General features: G+C 51.5%; 1 protein-coding gene across 1 annotated transcript; it reads left to right on the top strand.

Moving 5' to 3' along the window:
- The first annotated feature begins 5,495 nt into the window (after window positions 1–5,495).
- LOC144158767 (uncharacterized) lies at window positions 5,496–10,189 on the top strand. The gene is made up of 2 exons (XM_077689905.1): window positions 5,496–5,888; window positions 7,818–10,189. Exon 2 carries the CDS (start codon window positions 7,881–7,883, stop codon window positions 10,023–10,025), a length of 2,145 nt encoding a protein of 714 aa, XP_077546031.1. The 5' UTR covers window positions 5,496–5,888; window positions 7,818–7,880; the 3' UTR covers window positions 10,026–10,189.
- The last annotated feature ends 8,162 nt before the right edge of the window (window positions 10,190–18,351 follow it).

Raw genomic sequence — 18,351 nt, 5'->3', positions numbered from 1 at the left:
GAGCGTTCACCCGAACCTGTAATACGGCGGCAACTGGAATGTGGAAAGAAGGACAATAATATTACAGCAGAGACGAAAGATACGATACGTGATTACAGCGGGGGCCGCGCCTGCGCAGTAAGGGGGGTTGTACGCCGTATCGCTAGTTACATTTACATTCTTACTCCAGCAACTTACTCCATCACCCGAAAGCTGCCAACAGAACTGATGCGGCGCCAACACTGTGTCACCTGACTAAGAAAGGGCGAAATATTGGCGAAAGATTAACGCCAAGCTCCGAAAGCTCCAAGCTCCTATATTAAGACCACAAACTAACCAAAATGTCTGCTAATAAGAAATGAAACCGGGCACAGGGCGCGTAAGAGGCCAATTTTTAGACAACTTTTAAAATTTCTCGCGGCCGTCTCACCGGTGCAAGCTCTGTGCGGAAAACGATGGATGGCACCACGCGGGCGATTTAAAAATTTCCCAAAAAAATTGGTCAGGATATGGTCCGAGAGGACGGTCACGAAAAAAAAAATCAGCGGCATGGCATTGCAGAGAAGCGGCGGAAGTGATCTCACAATCACCAAGAAATGGAAGATATTTACCCATTTGGACCACATTGCAATACACCAAACCAAAAAATATTTAGAAAAGGAGAGCAGAAAATGGCAAAACTGATGCAGACACTCGTCACGCCTGCTGTTCGAGAAATTTACCTCCACTGAATTAAACTAAATTAACACCATCACGAAGGCAGCAGATGAGGCAGCCCGCACCCTTCCCCTTCCCGCGATCACCAAATAGGTCGGTGCCCCGCCCATCAGAACTGCCACATACCACCTTAAGCATCATTACGCACTCTCAAAAGACTTGTTCCTGCAGGCAGAACACCTAAACGCTTGAAAAACATTCTTCCGTCTACAATGATGACAGTTCACATCTCTTTGACACCCGGACACGAGAGTCTGGAAGGTTACGCCGTAGCTGCAGAGCACGCGAACACGCATCATCCTTCTCCATGCCAAATTGGGTGTCTTCGTAGAAGAATCGCGAGCTTGGCGCAGGTTACGAACCAACACATACATCGACAAATCTAGGCGCGCAAAGATGTTTTCTAGGAAATGCCCGACAATACTATAAAACTGCTATCTACGGGAAAACTTACAATTTCTTCCACGCAACCTGGTGATATTTAAACGTATGCACGCGTAAAAACAAGTGAAACATTACATGTTCCACTTCCGTCGAAACAATGGGAAGCATCCCTGACCACCTCGTCACCATATCAGCGTGAGCTTATTCAGAGACAGCCAGGAAAAGAGCCGCCGCGTCTGGGGCCTTGCAATTCGGGCTCAACCTCTGGGCTCCTTATGAGTAGATGAGTATATGATTTTTATTTCTTGGCAAAACCAAGGGGAGGGTAAGACCAGAGTCCTTCGATGCTTCTCTGGTCATGAAACTCCCGGCCAAGTTTCGTACGGGGACAAAGGCTACCGCGAGTGGCGCCACCGCAGATCGGAGAGCATCGGGCGGCCGCCGCTGCTCTGTAGCCAGACCGGCCGGCAGGAACGCAGTAGCAGCGTGCCCAATCGCACCACATTTTTTCGCCACTCACGAAATGATGGGTCCATTTGAGCGGCCCACGACACGTAAAGCGAAAGCGCACTGCTGATAAGGCGTCGACCGTCTGTTTTATCTTACTCCGTGTCCGTTCCCTGCCCAACGAGCTCTGTCCATGCCCCCGGCTGCCCTCCGATCAACACCAGCGCCGCGGCGCGGCAGCGCACGAAGCTCTCCCATAGCGTGACGGCGAAGTTTCATTACCAGAAAGGCATTGAAGGACTCTGCTAAGACTAAAGGCGGACGTGGCCTGACAGGGGCCTCAGCCACCCGATTTACAGAGTACATAATAACACGTCTGTTCACAAATTTAAGCACAATAGCACAATCGTAATAGAGAAATAGCACAAAGCAAGGTCACTACTACATTTCCTATGTATTATACAAAGCATAGGTCTAAAATTCACGGAAGGATCACAGTGTACACATAAACGCAGTGATTCGTACGCATGAAGTTTCATCAGTTACACTACTATGTCACAATTACGTATGAATGTATCTTTGTTTGTAATTGTTTTTAATTTATACCTTTAGGAGAACATGTAGACATATATTTCAAGCCCTTAATTATACAATCTGTTTACCTCCTTTTTCGAAACTCCAACCACATCTTACACAACAAAAGACTTCTCTGTGCCCCCCTTCTGCTTAGAAAGAAATGGAAAAAGTTCAGCCTGGTCCCGGCGTTAGAGAATAAAACTTTAAAGCGCCGGCACTGTAGCCTTCTCGAACAACACCCTGCAGACGCAAATTTTCACGCCGGCTTCTTCGGCTAAACAAGCGCAAGTGTGGCTAAGGGGTTGCGCTGCTGAGCACGAGGTCGCGGTTCGATTACCGGCCGCGGCGGCCGCTTTTTTGATGGAGGCGAAAAGCAAAAACGCCCGTGCGTACGAGATTTCGGCTCACGTTAAAGATCCCCAGGTGGTCCAAATTAACCCGGAGCCCTCCACTACGGCTCGCCTCATCGCCTGCGTTGCGTCGGCGCGTTAAACCCCACAATCAATCAATAAACAAGCGCAAGTCACCTCTGTCCTTCCTGTGCCACGACAAATAAAAGTCGTTGCCGCTAGTTTCGCTCTCTTCACTGAACATTAATGTTTTGTAAGCATGCGTTGTAAACGCAGCAACTCCGTTTCAAAACGCTTCGTCGACGTTTAAGTAACGCTATGGTGGCGTACATCTGAAGACCTAAACGTAGATGTCTTATATGCAACTTTTTTCACGTCGCGTTGGTGCTCTTTCATCCTTCTGGAGAACTTTCCTGTTTCGCCGATGTAAACCTGGTTGCTATCGGTGCAGGGGATGCGATAGACAACGCCGGGGAAAAGATTGTCGCGCAGCGGGTCTTTGACTTTCATGAGCTCATTCCGAAGCTTGCTGGCCGGCACGTGCCCAATGCGTAGGTCATAATCCGCAAAACTACGGGCCAAAACTTCGCTTATACCACGTACACCCGGCGTCAAAATAATCCGGGGCACGCGAGCGCGTGGCAAAATGCATTGCCGCGACACCGGACGTTGCACTTCTGGTGTCGGGACATCGATGTGCGCGTGCGCGTCCAACCACGCTCGCTAGCCTGTCTTTTACTTCGCTTCAAACAGTAGCGCTGATCACATTCAGAGCTTGGCGGCAGGGGTCACTTTCTTTGCTCAACATGTCTTGCTCGTACACGCTCCAGCGGCCGAGGGTGAGAGTGAAGATGCGTTGCTCGCCCTGCCCTGCTATGACACATAACTAATCTTGCCCGTCTCGCGGTGACAAAATTGTGTCCCACATATGTTCTCCTACTTCGGTATTTCTAACAGCGGCGCTGTTCTTGGGCTGGGCTTGACTACAGCCTGTCCTTGTATCGTTTTACGCTCCCTCCGGAGTTCCCAGCAAAGCGTTTGTGTTTGCAGGTAAAGCCGACTTTATGAAGATCGGCGAAAGCTTGGTCTTTGTAAGCTGGCCTTCCGACACTGCCTTTTGCGCAGCGAAGCATGGAAATCTACGGATGGAGTATGATTAAAGAAAACGGCTTTAACTCCTGTCTTACTAAATGTATCTAAAAGAGGTTCTATGAAACTATGGTGATAGGACGATTATACCGCTATGCCGAGTTTGGTTTACTTGTCGTAATTATGTAGTGAAGTTGTAAACGTTGGAGAATTAGTTTGGTGTCATTATAACGCAATCTACGGAGAGAGGTTGCCATGTATTGGAGAAAACGGTCGTAACTGCGGCTCCGCGCTGTTTCAGTAGATATCAATCACACTCGGTGGAACGAGTTTTAATATTTTTTTTCGTAAACCATGCAATTGGTTGTTAACTAAGAATGAGCACACAAACAGAATACGAACTGAAGGGAGAAATAATCTATTTTATGAAGGTGTGATGAGACTTCGCCTTGCACACGTTCTGAAACAATTAAAAAAGGGGAAACGGGAGAAGAGTTCGGCGTGGTCCTGGGTTTGACAAAAAAATTACAAAAAAATCAGTGCCCTTCCACTCTGTGAAGGAGGATGATAATCAAAACTGCGGTGCCGAGCCTCAACGTGAGCTTTGACTGGGTCCAAGGGGTGCACGAAGCAAAACACGTTTGTTTGTAATTTGCGATTCAGCATAGTGCCTGGTTAATTGACTGAACGAACTTTTGATTAACTAGAGTTTTCTTCCGGTGGACAAACATGGGGCTCTCCGTTTCCCTCCTGTAGAATCCTATATGTACTGACAGGGGACGAGAATTACACACAATATTTACAATTTCACTGTGAACCATGCAATTTTGAAAAATATAAAACTCGGCTTTGTGTTAGATTCGTCTTAGCGGCTAATTGTCATATAATTTGTTTCGGTATAGTTTAAATGAACCAAGCGTTAGAGCCGCTTTATGTGATGGTATTCATTCCGAAGATTGACTTGATTAACTATTCAACAGTCGATGTGGGAAAGCCATCTTACAAAGATCAAGCTTACAACGATCCCCTTAATGTCTGCTTCACCTCCTAACACAAATGAATTGCTGGGAAGACATTTTAAGGAACAGTCCTTGGGCGCCCTTCTCTGGGCTCAGCCGCGTCGGCGTCGTCGTCACCGAGCGAACGATGGGAAGACCAACGAGTGAAAAACGGCAAAGGAGGAGAATGTCGTGAAATTGGGAGGGGAGTAGGTTTGCCGTGGTGGCGCCAGCCAGCGCTCTCAGAAAGTGTGCGGTGGGGGAAGGGAAGGGGCAGTATGCTGTGCCCGCACGAGGCGCTCGACGCTGGAGAAAACGTGAGGGGGGCGTTCACGTGACAATGATGTGCGTTCGCTTAATGCTATGTTCAGACTAAATACGTAACAGCCGTATCGTGCGCTATGGACGTAAAGAAACGGCGTTTTACACAGTTCGGTTGGCTGAGACGTCAAATGACGTCATTACTTAAAGATATTACGACAATTGCGACAACACTCTGATCCCGGCCTAAGACGCAGTTCTTGTCTACATCTTGTCTACATTCTTGTCTACGTTGCTCTATTACCGGAGATGATCTGCTGGATCCTAGCCATAGACAGCTTTCCTGTAAAAAAGAATGCAGTATTTAAAACTAAGATAGCAGTCCCGTTTCCATGTCAGAGGACATTCCATGTCCTTTGTCAGAGCAGCGCAGAGCGAGCAACGCATCTTCACCCTCGCCCTCGGCCGCTGAAGCGTGTGCGAGCAAGAGGGTTTGCCCAAAGAAAGTGGCCCCTTGCGCCAAGCGCTGAATGTGACAAGCGTTGCCGTTTGAAGCGAATGAAAAGACAGGCTAGCAAGCGTGGTTGGACGCGCACGCGCACATCGGTGTCTCGACACCAGATGTGCAACGTCAGATGTCGCGGCGATGCATTTTGCCACGCGCTCGCGTGCCCCGGCTTCTTTTGACGCCGGGTGTACATACGGAATGCCGGCAGTAGCGGTGAAGACCTTACGATTGGCAGCCTTTGGTTGTAGTATTTGCTTCTCGATTCTCTCCACAACATGTTGAGGGTAGCCGTTGCCAGAAAGTTCCCGGCGTACTAGCTTCAGTCCTGCTTGCAGATCGTTCCCGTCTTTGCAGATTCTTCTCGCACGTGGTTACCAGCGATGAAACGACGGCACTTTTGTGGGCGACCGGGTGGTTCGATTGGAAGTCCAACTACTTCTCGGTGTGTGTTGGCTTGCGGTACACACTGAAGGAGAGCTCAACGTTCTTCCGTTCCACCGAGACGTCAAGGAATGGCAGACGATCATCTTCGTACTCGACTGTGAACTGAAGTTTGGCTTTCTACTTTTTTTTTACTTGGTCAGTGACTGCATTACTGTTTCTTCTGGCTACATACCTAACGCGTTAGCGTAATTTTCCATTGTATAACTCATTCACACAATATCTTTCCCGTGACTGCTCCTGTAATTGTTTCTGAACTTTGTGCCGTGTTTTCAAATCGACCACCCTGATTCTGCTTAATTTGGGTAAATTCAAATGAAATGGTTAACAAAGGCAGACTTGTGAACTTAATATATATTGCCACCTGAAAATTGACAGTTCAGACTTCTCTCACCAGCGAGAACTGGTAACCAGTGCCCAGCATGCCCGGTGGCTCTACCATCATGCTCCATTGCCTCGTTTCACGAAACGCGCATTCAATCGATAAGAACTTTCCACTACAATTAATTTGGTTTCCAAGAATGTTAGCGCCACATCGGTATCAGAACCGTTTACAAACGCAACATGCTTCAGGGACAAACATTTCCATAAAGTGGACACAGCACGCTACAGTGCACGCTACGCGGCACGTGAACCAGCTTTAAACAACTATATTATACGCACCCCCTTACCTGACTACAACGCTTTTCCGGATCTCGTCTCTTATCGCTTGTTAGTTCTCCGAAGACATGCGGCGAACACAGCACGATCTTCGAGCAGCAGATATGGCCTCGCCAAGTACGGGTGCTCCAAAAATAATACGGAGCACGGGAGCGGTGGCCGGAGCGGTCAAAACTACATGCCAGCGCGATCTATGCGTGATGCGCAGCAGTGATAGCAAGAGCAACGTTACTAGATAGGTTCTAGTAACGTTGAGCAAGAGTGCGTGGGCACATCCGGCTGGCCTCTCTCGATGTTCTTGGGCTCGCCTCATCGCCGGCTCAAGCGAAGCCGCGCTGCTGCAAACCCTGCTCGCCAGGGGCGCTTTCGGAGCTTCATGAAGACCTGTTTACGCAGAGCCAGCGAAGAAAGCTGCGTCTCAGTGGTGTCCGCTTTCTGCCTCGTCATGAATGCCACCGATTTCACTATGGGTGCCTGCCGTGCTTCGCGATCCGCTCGATTTTGAATAATGTGGCTAAAATAAGGTTTGGCTCAAGATAACGCATAAAAATGTGCAAAAAACAAAAATTTCATGCGCGTACTGGCTGCATTGCGTTAACGATACAAATGGGCGCTCAAATAAACTGGGAAGTGATACCATTGGAGTCCCGTTACTTGAATACAAATATACTTTATTACGCGGGAGACACAAACCTACACAAATTCACTTAAAAATGAAGGGCGTTCCGGCTTGAGGCGGAAGCGATTGGGCATATTTTGCGACATTGCTCGGAGAAATGAATCAAGGGTGGTTACCACTGAAGCAAATTCTGAAGCAACCCTTTTTGTTGTCAAGATATGTGCTTAGTAAGCGGTGAAAAAGTTCCTCATTTTATGCGTTAGCTTGAGCCAAGCATTATTCTAGCCACATGATTCAAAATCAAGCGGATCGCGAAGCACGGCAGGCACCCATAGTGAAATCGGTGGCATTCATGACGAGGCAGAAAGCGGACCCCGTTGAAGACGCAGCTTTCTTCGGTGGCTCTGCGTAAACAGGCCTTCATAAAACTCTCAAAGCGCCCCTGGCGAGCAGGAGTGGCAGCGCAGCGCGGCTTCGCTTGAGCCGGCGATAAGGCGAGCCCAAGAACATCGAGAGGGGCCAGCCGGATGTGCCCACGCACTCTGGCAATCTGCGCCGCATCTACGCATAGATCGCGCTGGCATGCAGTTTTGCCCGTTCCGGCCACCGTTCCCGTGCTCCGTGTTATTTTTACTGTAAACAGGATAGGGGCCCTGGACAAGCGAAATACAGGCATGAGAAATACATGAACATGTGGGCGTCAACGTGCAATATCATTGGTCCTTGCGTTTCACCAGGTCACGTGGTCGCTTCTTCTTAAGTCTGAACACGTATTTTGTTGCCTGCAGTGTCTTATCCCGGCTTCCAATACTTCGTCACCTGCTCCAGGACCGGCCCCATCACCGTCGACGATGGCTTTGAGTAGCACCAATGAAGAAACCCGCGGTCATGCGCTCACCGGTTTCGGCGACCTCTTGGAGTGGCGCTTGGTGCAGTTCGTCGGGTCGCGCCAGCTCCAGAACGTCTGCGACACCTGCAACGTCATAGCCAGGTTTGGCAAGGTGACGCTTTGCTCGCACTTCTTCTGCGAGGTCTGCTACCGGATCATCGTCACCCGGAAAATGAAGTGTCCCATAGACAACAAGGAGATCGTCCACAAAAAGGTCGTCGACATCGAGCTAGAAAAGGACCACATGGACGTCTACCCGGCGTGCTGTTTCTACGCCTCTCGGGGTTGCAAGTTCTGGGGACCTCTGTCCCTCGTAAAACGCCACTTCTTGGACGGCTGTCACTTCGCCCATGCTAAGTGTAGCAGGTGCAACAAGCGGGTCAACCGTTGGCAGGCCGTGGAACACCGCGCGGAGTGCAAGTTCGGCCTCTTGCAGGAGGCGATCGAGGCTGTCGAGGCGGTGGGCACGGCAAGCTCGACCGAAGTCTTCTTGTGTCAGATGTCTGAGCAGGAAGGGGGAGGCTGCGAGGGCACGGACAGGGCGGGTGCTCCACCGGGAAGTGGCGATTACGCCTACACCGCGCCGGGGCCGTCTCCCGAGAGATACAACCCCGAAAACATGCCCAGGCGCAAGTCGAAGGTCACCCGCCGGTACTACAGCGGTGACGGGGCCCGCAGCCTGGTGTGGGCAGCGGACCTGACTTCGCCCTATGACAGAGGCGCCGAGCTTTCACGCGTCTCCGAGGGCCTTCCTGCTCTTCCACCGCCCCCATACGGTGCACTACCTCTTCCGGTTGGTGGAAGAAAAACGTCGCCGTCCCGGCCGACTACTCTCGACGCCACGTCGCGGCAGGCTCCCAGGCTAACGGTTGAAGGCCTTCACAGGCTTGCACGAGGGTTCGTGCCGGGAATTGCCTGCTCGAAGCCCTGGCCCGAGCCCACTGGAGGAACGGCCTACTATGCGGAGCCTGTCGGCACAGTTGGGCCGTCTCCGCCTTTGGAAACACTGGGATCCAATTTGCATGGCAGGGTGCCTTCGATGGCGGACTTTGCGAATACATTGGGTCCCAGCGCGTCTTCAGTACCAAGTGTCTCGCCGGAAGAGTTCATCACTGTCGCCGTTGCGGGTGAGTGTCCAGACACTGTTCAAGCGTGGCCTCTAGCCGCATATGAAGCTTCTGCTCGGACGAAGAAACGGCCGACACACGCTAAGAACACAGAAGCAGCAGCTAGGCATGAACCGGGAACACCGCTGGAGGACATATTGTTGACGGGAAGCACGACCGTAGCTTGGAAGGGTGCCGACGAGCATGAAACGTCGCTAGGTGCTAACGAGATGACCTGTAGGGTTCCGTCTTGCGCCTCTTACGCCGTCTCAGAAGATGTCAGCGCAGCCGAATCTGGAGAGTGCGGTCCAGCAGAGGCTAGGGCAAGTGGAGGAGACCTCTCTTCACTGCAAGCATCCTCAGTGATCCGGACTCCGCCAGACGATACAACGGCCGCCTCGGCGACTATGCAAATCCAGGAGCAGCCCTCCGGACAAGAAACGACCCGTGGAATTCAAGAGAACGTGCATGCTCTAGCGGGCACTCTCACTGGTCTTGATGTGGGCGTCGAAGCTGCATTGTGGGCACTCTCGGGAGAGCTTGCCGACCTTACGAGTCCGGCCGTTGCGTCTGTGTTCCGCTGCTTCGCGGACGTCGCGGGCGTCAGACACTCCCTCGAACAGGGCGTGCGGCTGCTGATGCGGTGCCAAGAAGGCATGGTGTCCGGGTACACGTTCCGGCTGTACTGCCTTTTCCGGAGACACGGCCGCGACATTTCCCTGGCGCTCGAGTTCTTCTTCACCTCCGGCGACTTCGACGACTTCTGCCAGTGGCCGTTCGACCGGGAAGTGGTGCTGCGGCTCGCTCATCCCAGCGACAGCTCGAAGACAATTCACTGCCCGCTACCATTGAGTGGGCCGGAGGCTGCCGCGGTATTTCAGAAGCCCGGGCGAAGCACTTCCAACCCGGGATTCTTCACCGAAGAGTATTGTTGGGACGAGATTGAAGCTGCTGGCTTTGTTTCTGACGGAATCCTGCGTGTGGATGTCACGTTTGAATGACTGTTTATTTTCGTAAGGCTCTTCTGACTGCACCCCCTTCCCCCAACTTATTCTTGTGAACATGAACTTTTAGTTGCGACGTACTTCATTTGTCACTATTTGTCACTCAGTGCATTCTTTGACAACACACCCTCTCGTGTGAATAAAACTTCCCTGAACATTTATTGGCACTGTCGTGCTAGCTTGGCCGAAGACGTTTTGACCGAACGTCTATTTTGTCCGGCGGTGTAGTTCTTATAAGAGCGCATTTGAACATTGCTTGCTTTGTAGCATATCTGTGCAATGCGCTGTTATACACTGAGCAAGAACCCTGTATGTGATCGCCTGCGCACGCAGGTAGGCGCTTCGATTTCGAACAAAGCCGCACGGGTATGGGAAGTTCGTAGTATTGGGCCAGTTGAAGGCTGCGTAGTTTGGTCTATGTATTAGTTTTGGGTGTCTCGGAGAAACATTATATCGCATTACGGCCATTGTTGATAAAGCGACGATATCCGGGGGCAAGCTTCCACCTTGCACGAGTTGGTCAACAAGCTTTGTCACAGTGTGCTTTTTCGAGAGAAAAGTCGATAACGCCGGGAAAATATTACGGGCGATTCCGCTTGTGTGACACGTGTTGCACAACATTCAACTTTATCTCGGAATAAAACAAAAGGCCGCTGAGTGCTCGAGTTTAACGCGGTAAATCTTTTCGAGCTTTGCGGTGAAATTGGTGCGGATTACTTTCTTGACTTTCCTATGTCAGCATGCCGCCTGTACAGCGGAATCTTTTTGACTTTAGTGATGATGAATTCGCCGCCGCACCAAGCGGCCCATGGCTCGCTGCAGGTGAGGCCAGTGGGGTGCATTCTTGATGTGCATTTCCCTATACATGCAGCTGTACGCATTCTCACCCGTTGCCTTGCAGCGCGGCTCTTAAATTGTGTTTTATTCGTGTTTCTGTAATGCGACTCTACAACACTTCCTTCAACCGTTTTCTAAATCGTAAATGCTTTCAGAACGCTCTCAACCAACACCTCCAGTACTTAGAAGATGGTTTCATGCGCAAACTACCTCAGCCAAAAATTACTGCTCTATGCCTATCAGGTAACTTTGAAACCTGCTCAAAAGGTTTTTCTCTATTTCCCGGTCTTGGCGTTCTTCCAGCGCTCGAATGACGTCATTAGAGCGATGTACAGGCAATGGCCAGCTTTCTTTAAGTTGCAGCCATATACGCATTCAGTAGTCACTTTTAAAAATTCGCCACAAAAGCAAAGTTTAAACGGAATGCTGCGACGAACAAATCACACAGTGCCGCTCCGTTCTGGCACTAAATAGCTGTCGCAGTGCTTCCAGACGCAAACACTCTTAGCCGAAAGAGAGCAACGGGGGAGTGTCATTGCTCATTTGCGGGACTAACTGCGTTGCCACAAGCATTAGTCCCCTAAGAGAGTAAATGCGAGGCAACAAACAGTTACTCCCCCAACCGTTCGTCCGCTGAGGACGAACGGTTGCTCCGTTCCTTTACACCCCCGGGGACGAGCTAAGAGGAGCGAAAAAAAAAAATTCCCCCGCCTTCCCGCGAGGGGAACACGAGTAAATGCAGAGCATTGGGGCCTCAGTACTGATTGAAGGCAGTGTTGCTTCCATCGCTTCTTCCGTGATGCTGGAGTAGCAGACACGAGTAAACGTGGGCACGAGCGTCAACTAAGGAAGGAAGGAGCAACGCAGTGACTGAAACACGAGCGACCGCTAGCCGCTATATTTGCAGCGCGCGCAGTAGAGGGAGAGCAGTACGGGGGGGAGAGCGCGCATGCGCAAGCAGCGCGCGCCCTTCCACGCCTCACCGCGCTGCTATCACGCACCTGTTACGCCGAGACCGCGACGGAGCGAACGGGCTGACTACGACGCATGCGCGCGCCAGCTGCTGTTGAGAGAGAGGAGGGAAGGAGAGGCGCACCTGCTGCGGACGCGGAACTGTTGACACCGTCCGACGCAGGAACAGGCGAGGCTAAGAAATGCTCTGCATTTAAAAAAGTTCGCTGAGCGGGAATCGAATCATCACCCCTTGCAACAAGAACCCGACGTGCTACCGAGTAGACGACGAGACCAGGGCTTTTTTTCAAAACATAACTTTTATTTACAAAGATATACATATGTGAAGACTCGCATCTCCCGGCCGCAACAACGCGCAAGCAGACGACGGAAATAAGCCAACGGTGGAAGAGAAGAGGACGACGAGCTGGTCCACGCGGGGCGCGGAGCACGAGAAGGGTGTGTGCCGGCAGTGACCGCAGACGGGACAGCGCAAGGATTCCTCTCGGGAGGCGGTTCGAGGGCAGGCCAGGAGCGTTCGCGCGCCGTGCTCCGAGAATCGTCCAGGGAGCTGTTCCGGGACTCCTCTGCTGCAACGAGGGGTGCGTGTTCCCGCTGGCGAGATCCCGAGGCGTGATCCGGGCCGAGGTTCGGGGCGAGGCCTAGAGTGGCCAGGCACGAGCGCGGGCATCGGTGTTCCGACCAGGGGCCTCTGAGTCTTAAAAGGCGGCACCGAGAAAGTGTACCGCCACGTCTCCGGACCACCGGCACCCTACACGGGGAGCGCTCAACATGTACTACCGACGTCATTCCACCCAGCGTCGAATAGACTAGACGTGAGCGTATCGCCTCCTTTGTTTTCCCCTCCGCTCGAACTTTACTTCGGACTTCAGTGTTATAGCCATTCCTCCGCGTGGCACGTGTGCTGCTTTTTGTTGCCAATCAGGTCGCCAGTTTTTTTTCTCCAGTGTTTGTGTGTCCTCAGAAGAATATATGTTTTTTTAGTTGTTCTCGACCCATGGCGTCACTTGTCGTTGATCCTCCTCCGCGAGCCACACGCCCGCCTGCTTAACACGCGGCCTCACAACATATATACATAATGCACTGGCACGCTCGAGGCGGTGACCAACGCTGGTACGCGTACATGCTGTCACCACAGGAACTCCAACCACCTTTAGGCGAGTCTTCACTTGAGTCGCAAATTAAGCAACGCAGTGGGAGTGCGGTGGCAACAAAGAACAAACAAGCAGGAAAATATGACATCCTGAGACACTGTAATATCAGAGTATACATGAACTGGGAATCGTGTGAACTTAACATGTTCCCATATGGGTGTAAACTCTGGACAAGGATATACAACGCCTGTTCAGAGGGGAGAAGCGTCTCTACAACGTACTAGTGGGGCAACATCACAGCTGTTGCCAGCGATGCATCTCTTTATCGTTAAAGTGCTGCAGTGCTTGGCATCCTTTTTGCAGTGAGTCGCGGAGCTCTGTGTCAGAATCTGATGCCCCCAACACGCTCACTGTCCATTCAGCCTTTGACGTGAAGTGCCGCCAGGTAGGCCTGGGGTTCCTAGCGCACTCCAATGCATCCACTCGAGCCCTCCACAGCTAGTGGAGCCCCAGGACAAGCATGCAGTCCCGAAGCGCCTTGTTCTCTGTGGGCGCACTCAGGTGCCGGAAGCCTGACCACGACAGGTCCCATCGCTCGGTGTACGCGGTCTGCGGTTCGTCCCAGAAGACGGCCGCGGCGTTACAATCTCTGAGGACGTGCTCTGCCGTTTCCCGTTTTCCACAGAGGAGACAACCCGCGCCGCCACGGAGAACGAAACCCTTATCCTCCAAACGTGCCTTTGCGGGCAGCACCCCCATGTGGAGGCGGAAGAAAAAGTCCTTTGAGGCGGTGGGCTCAGGGAGTCGTCTTACTCGTTTCAAGACATTGTTAGGTATTGGGGGTTGTCGGTAGAGAGGGTGTGACAGGACCTTCTCCACGAGGTCCCAGTGCAGTTTTCTTGGTTTTGTTTTGAGCAGATAATCCCAAGAGAAATGCTGCTCGAGCAGGGCTAAGGCTAGCGCGATTTCTTTGTAGAACCTCGTTCCGCGCGTGTCAAAGCGGACAGATGCTGTCGTGGCAACCCACGGGGCCAAATGCCTGGTGCCCAGGCACTGCGTGGCTGCCACTATAGGAACGGATCGCGTAGACCCAGAAAGTACACGAATCGTTGGATAGTCAGTTTGAGCTCCGCGTTGACGAGCCCGAACCCACCCTTTTCTAGGCTCCAGAAGAGGTTTGAGCGGCGCATGGGTTTAAATGTGGAACGCCAGAGGAATACCACCCAGGCCCGGTGCAGCCTATTCAGGGTGTCTGCGTCGATGGAAGCGCGGGCCCCGCACAGCACTGCGGGGTATGCAATCGCATTGCACACATGGGCCCTCGTGAACAGAGCGATGTTTCTATTTCTCCATGGTTGCAGCTTTCTTTCCGCAGCTGACAGCTTGGGTTTCCATCAATTTTTGATTGCGGCGCTTTGGTTGAGGTTGACGCCCAAGTAATTGGACATCTCCTCTTCCCAGGCCATTCCAAATAGGAAACTTGGCTTGGAGGTCCAATCAGCCAACCAGGCTCCCCTCGACTTAAGTAGGCTTAGCTCTGCTCCAGAAAAGCGGCAAAACTGGTTTGCTAGTTTAATTACCTCGCCAACTTGTGATTCACGAGCGCAAATGAAGGCCACGTCGGCCGCATAGGCGAGAACACGACGGAGCTCCTCGTCTCCCATCTTCAGGCCATTGATGACCTCGGATGCAAGGGCTATACGGCAAATTGGCTCAAGATAGAGGGTGAATAGGATGGGTGACATGGGGCAGCCCTGGGGCACCGACCTGCGGAGGTCTATGGGCGTTCCAACATACCTATTCGTTACTACGCAGGTAGAGATGTCCTCGTAGCAAGTTTTGATCCAATCGATATTTGTGTCACCGATTCCGCAGTGTTGGAGGAGATCCAGTAGGAAATTGTGGTCCATCTGATCAAAAGCTTTCCTCAGGTCCAGTTGAACAATGGCCAAAGGTAGCAGACCTGATTCAGCCACCCCGACGGCTACCCTCATGCGATGTAGGTTGGAATTGATGGACCGCCCTTTGAAACCACATGTCTTGTGCGGACCAACTACAGCGCTCAGTGCGCTCTCCAGCAGTCCGGCGAGAACTCGGGCCAGGATCTTGTAGTCTGTTGAGAGGAGGCTGATCGGACGGTAATAGGTGACGTCGGGGATAGAATCGGTGGGTACTTTTTTGGGGATTAAGGCCAGGTGGCTTGTCCGCATGGAGGATGGCAGGCGCTTCTGTTTTCTTATTTCTTCGAAGACCATGGCTAGGATGGGGCTCAGTTCCTTTCTGAAGGCCATATAGAACTCTGAGATGATACCATCCTGTACAGGATAATTGTTCCGCGCTAGGCTCTTGAGGGTGCGCTCTATTTCCGCTTCTGTTAGGGGGGTGTTGATCAACTCTTTGGTTTCTTCAGGTATTTTGGGAATTTCATTTAGCACTTCACCTGGGATTGCATCTAGGACTGACCGACGAGAGAATAGTTCTGGATAATAGTCCGCGAAAGCTCTGGCGACTTCCTTATTGCTTCTTGCCATGCCTGCAGGATGTTTGACCTCCGTGATGGTTTTGCGCGCCGAGTTCTCCCTTTCGAAGGCTACAAAAAGCTTCGATGGCCTTGCTTCGAACTCTACCCTGTTCCCTGCTCCGCACCAGGGCTCCCGAAAAACCTTTCTCAAGCTCTCTCCGGAGCTCTTCTTTAATTAACCGGATATCGTCTTTAAACTCCCCTGGTTTTTCTTCATCAGCCCTAGTGAGCGCGCTGAGAGTCTCCGTGAGGTGGCCTTTTTTTTCTTTTTTGTGTGTGGCCTCCTCGCACCCTATGGTGACTGCAAAACTCTTTGTGCGTGCTTTGAAAGTTTCCCAGTTTTCCACACTAATGGTTCCCGACCGAAGGGCTTCAATTTCTTTTTGAGTCTTTTCGACAAATGTCTCGTTTTTAAGCACTGTGGAGTTCATTAGCCATCGGGTACTTGAGTTCTGCCTAGCCGTGAATGTGTTAAGGGCCACGGTGCACGTTACGAGGCCGTGGTCAGAGAACGAAATGGGAGTGACGGTGTAGTCGGACACTCGTGTAACCTCATCCCCCGACACGTAGATCCGGTTCAGACGCGCGTGGGACGAGCAAGGCAGGACTACTGCGACGACCAAATCCTGTTTTTTATTTATTGCCGGATTTTCACAAACTTACAGCAGCAACATTACAATGCAGGACAAACCAACAGACGTACAGTGCCATTATCCGGATAAATTGCCAGACTTCGGCGTCCGCACAGACAGATCAACGCTAAGCAGTGCAACAGGAACAAAAACGTCAGTGCCATCATCCGGGTTCCCCGGCTGGCTTTGTTTTCACATTATTTCTTCATTGTCAATGGTTCCACACATGCCACCCAATCAGCTACACCAATTCTTGAATTTTAATCCCCCAAACAAACTGCTTAACACTCGAGCGGAACATCTGCCTCGCCGGCCTAGCTTCCACGTCGCCATGTAGGCAGGCCATGCGTGCTGTCCACATTCTATGTGTGGGCCGCTTCTTTATATGTTCTTCCGTTTTTTTAACGGATTTTCAGTTGTTAGCATACTGCGGCAAAACTGGGTGCCACTCACTCACACTCAGACAGAAAATATATTTTTCCTCACGCATTCACTCACACTCACGCTCACCAGTCGCCCTCACCACTCGCACTCCCTCGTACTCACGCTCACTACGTTCACTCTACCACTCGCACCCACTCACGCTCATCACTCGCCATCACCACTTGCATTTACTCACGCTCACCATTCGCCGTCACCACTCGAACTCACTCGCGCTCGCGCTCACCACTCGTCGTCTTCCCTAGCACGCGAGTGTGTGCAGCAGACCCTCCATGAGTCATGAAATGGAACAGTATTAGTGCATTACCGCGGCAGAAGGCCGTTTAAATCATATCTTAAAGGTACTCTGCAACACTTTTGATAAATGCTGTCACTCTCTATTTCGCGTCTGGAAGCAATGCGAAAGCTATAGTTATCGCCAGCACGGAGCGGCACTGCGTGATTTGCTCGTCGCACCAGATACGCCTTCCATTTCCGCTTTGTTCTTGTGGCTGTATTTTAAAGTCGCTATCGAAAAGCGTTCATTGCTGCAACTGAATGAAAACAGGCCAACAGCCGCTACATGGTCTTAATGACGTAATTCGAGTAGTCGAATAACGTCAAGACCGGGAAAGAGGGATACATCTTTTGAGCGAGCTTACACGTTATCTGATGGGCATAGAGCAGTCGTTTCTGGCTGAGGTACTTTGCGACCCCCTAATCTACGTACTGGGTGTGTTGGGTGACTACATTCTGCAAGCATTTAAGATTTCAAAAAAAAGTTGAAAAAAGTGTTGCAGGGTCCCTTTAAGTCAACACGCCACCAGAGAAATAATTCCTGAGTGTCCTATAGTAGGAGATCAGGGGCGGTATTCCCGTGTTTTGTCCCTTTTGTGTCCCTTTCGAAAATGTCCCTTTTGAGCGAGCCCTGATTGGCTAAAAGCGAACACCCGGATGTGACGCCATGCAAGCACGGCGGGCTATGAGCCGTGGCTACTCGGAGCAGACGATTCGGAGCAGACGATTTTTCGTCGCCTAATTGTTGGTTCGCTCGCGGAACAATAAACACATAAAAGATACTCTGATACGGTTTCAGTTCTTTAAAATGCGTTTGCAAGAACAGTTACGGTGTTTAAATCAAAGGCCACTGCTTAACCGGAAGTACGTCACGATGAAAGGGACGCAAAAGGGACGTTTTCAAAAGGCACAGCTACGAGAATACCGCCCCAGCAACGACATATTTCCGAAGCCAAAAGCAATCCGGCCATTAACAACCATCACAGCGAGCGGCTGCTGCGAGGAATAGCCAACAGCGAGTACAAGCGCAATAGGGGCGCCCACCAAAGTAAGCCTCGCAGATGGCGCGAGTAGCGCGAGTGCACTCGCGATCGTGGTGAGCGGGGCTCACAGTGCGTGGGCCTTGCACTCACTCGCACTAACACTCGCCTGTGCACAACGATGGCGAGGCTCACTCACTACTCCCTCATGAGTGGTGAGTGTGTGAGCGCACTCTTCAGTGAGCCTGCCGACGTTTTGTTGTTAGTACGCGCTCGTGTTGTGTCCTTCCCTCATCCCGTTAAGTTTGAGCTGTTCCATTTTAATGGATGCCTACTATACAGGTGTGCATGGTTGCGTGTATACTATACTCGGTTACGACTCAAGAACGGCACCACCTCATGTAGTGCATCACTCCGCCAAAGCGCCGGACCCGTGACGTCAGTGCGCGCGCGTTTTGAAAGGGGTTTGCTATGAACGCGTGATATCGTCTGCGTTGTCTCACGCAGTTTGTTTGTCGTCACTGGAGTCGTTTATAAGCATATTAAGTCCAAAAAATCACGGGAACGGCT

The sequence above is a fragment of the Haemaphysalis longicornis genome, unplaced genomic scaffold (assembly GCF_048455015.1).
Source record: "Haemaphysalis longicornis isolate Haplotype H1 unplaced genomic scaffold, Haemaphysalis longicornis Haplotype H1 scaffold_10, whole genome shotgun sequence".
NCBI classification, from domain to species: domain Eukaryota; kingdom Metazoa; phylum Arthropoda; class Arachnida; order Ixodida; family Ixodidae; genus Haemaphysalis; species Haemaphysalis longicornis.
The sequence above is the reverse complement of the archived record's forward strand: the minus strand, read 5'-3'. Positions and strand labels throughout refer to the sequence as shown.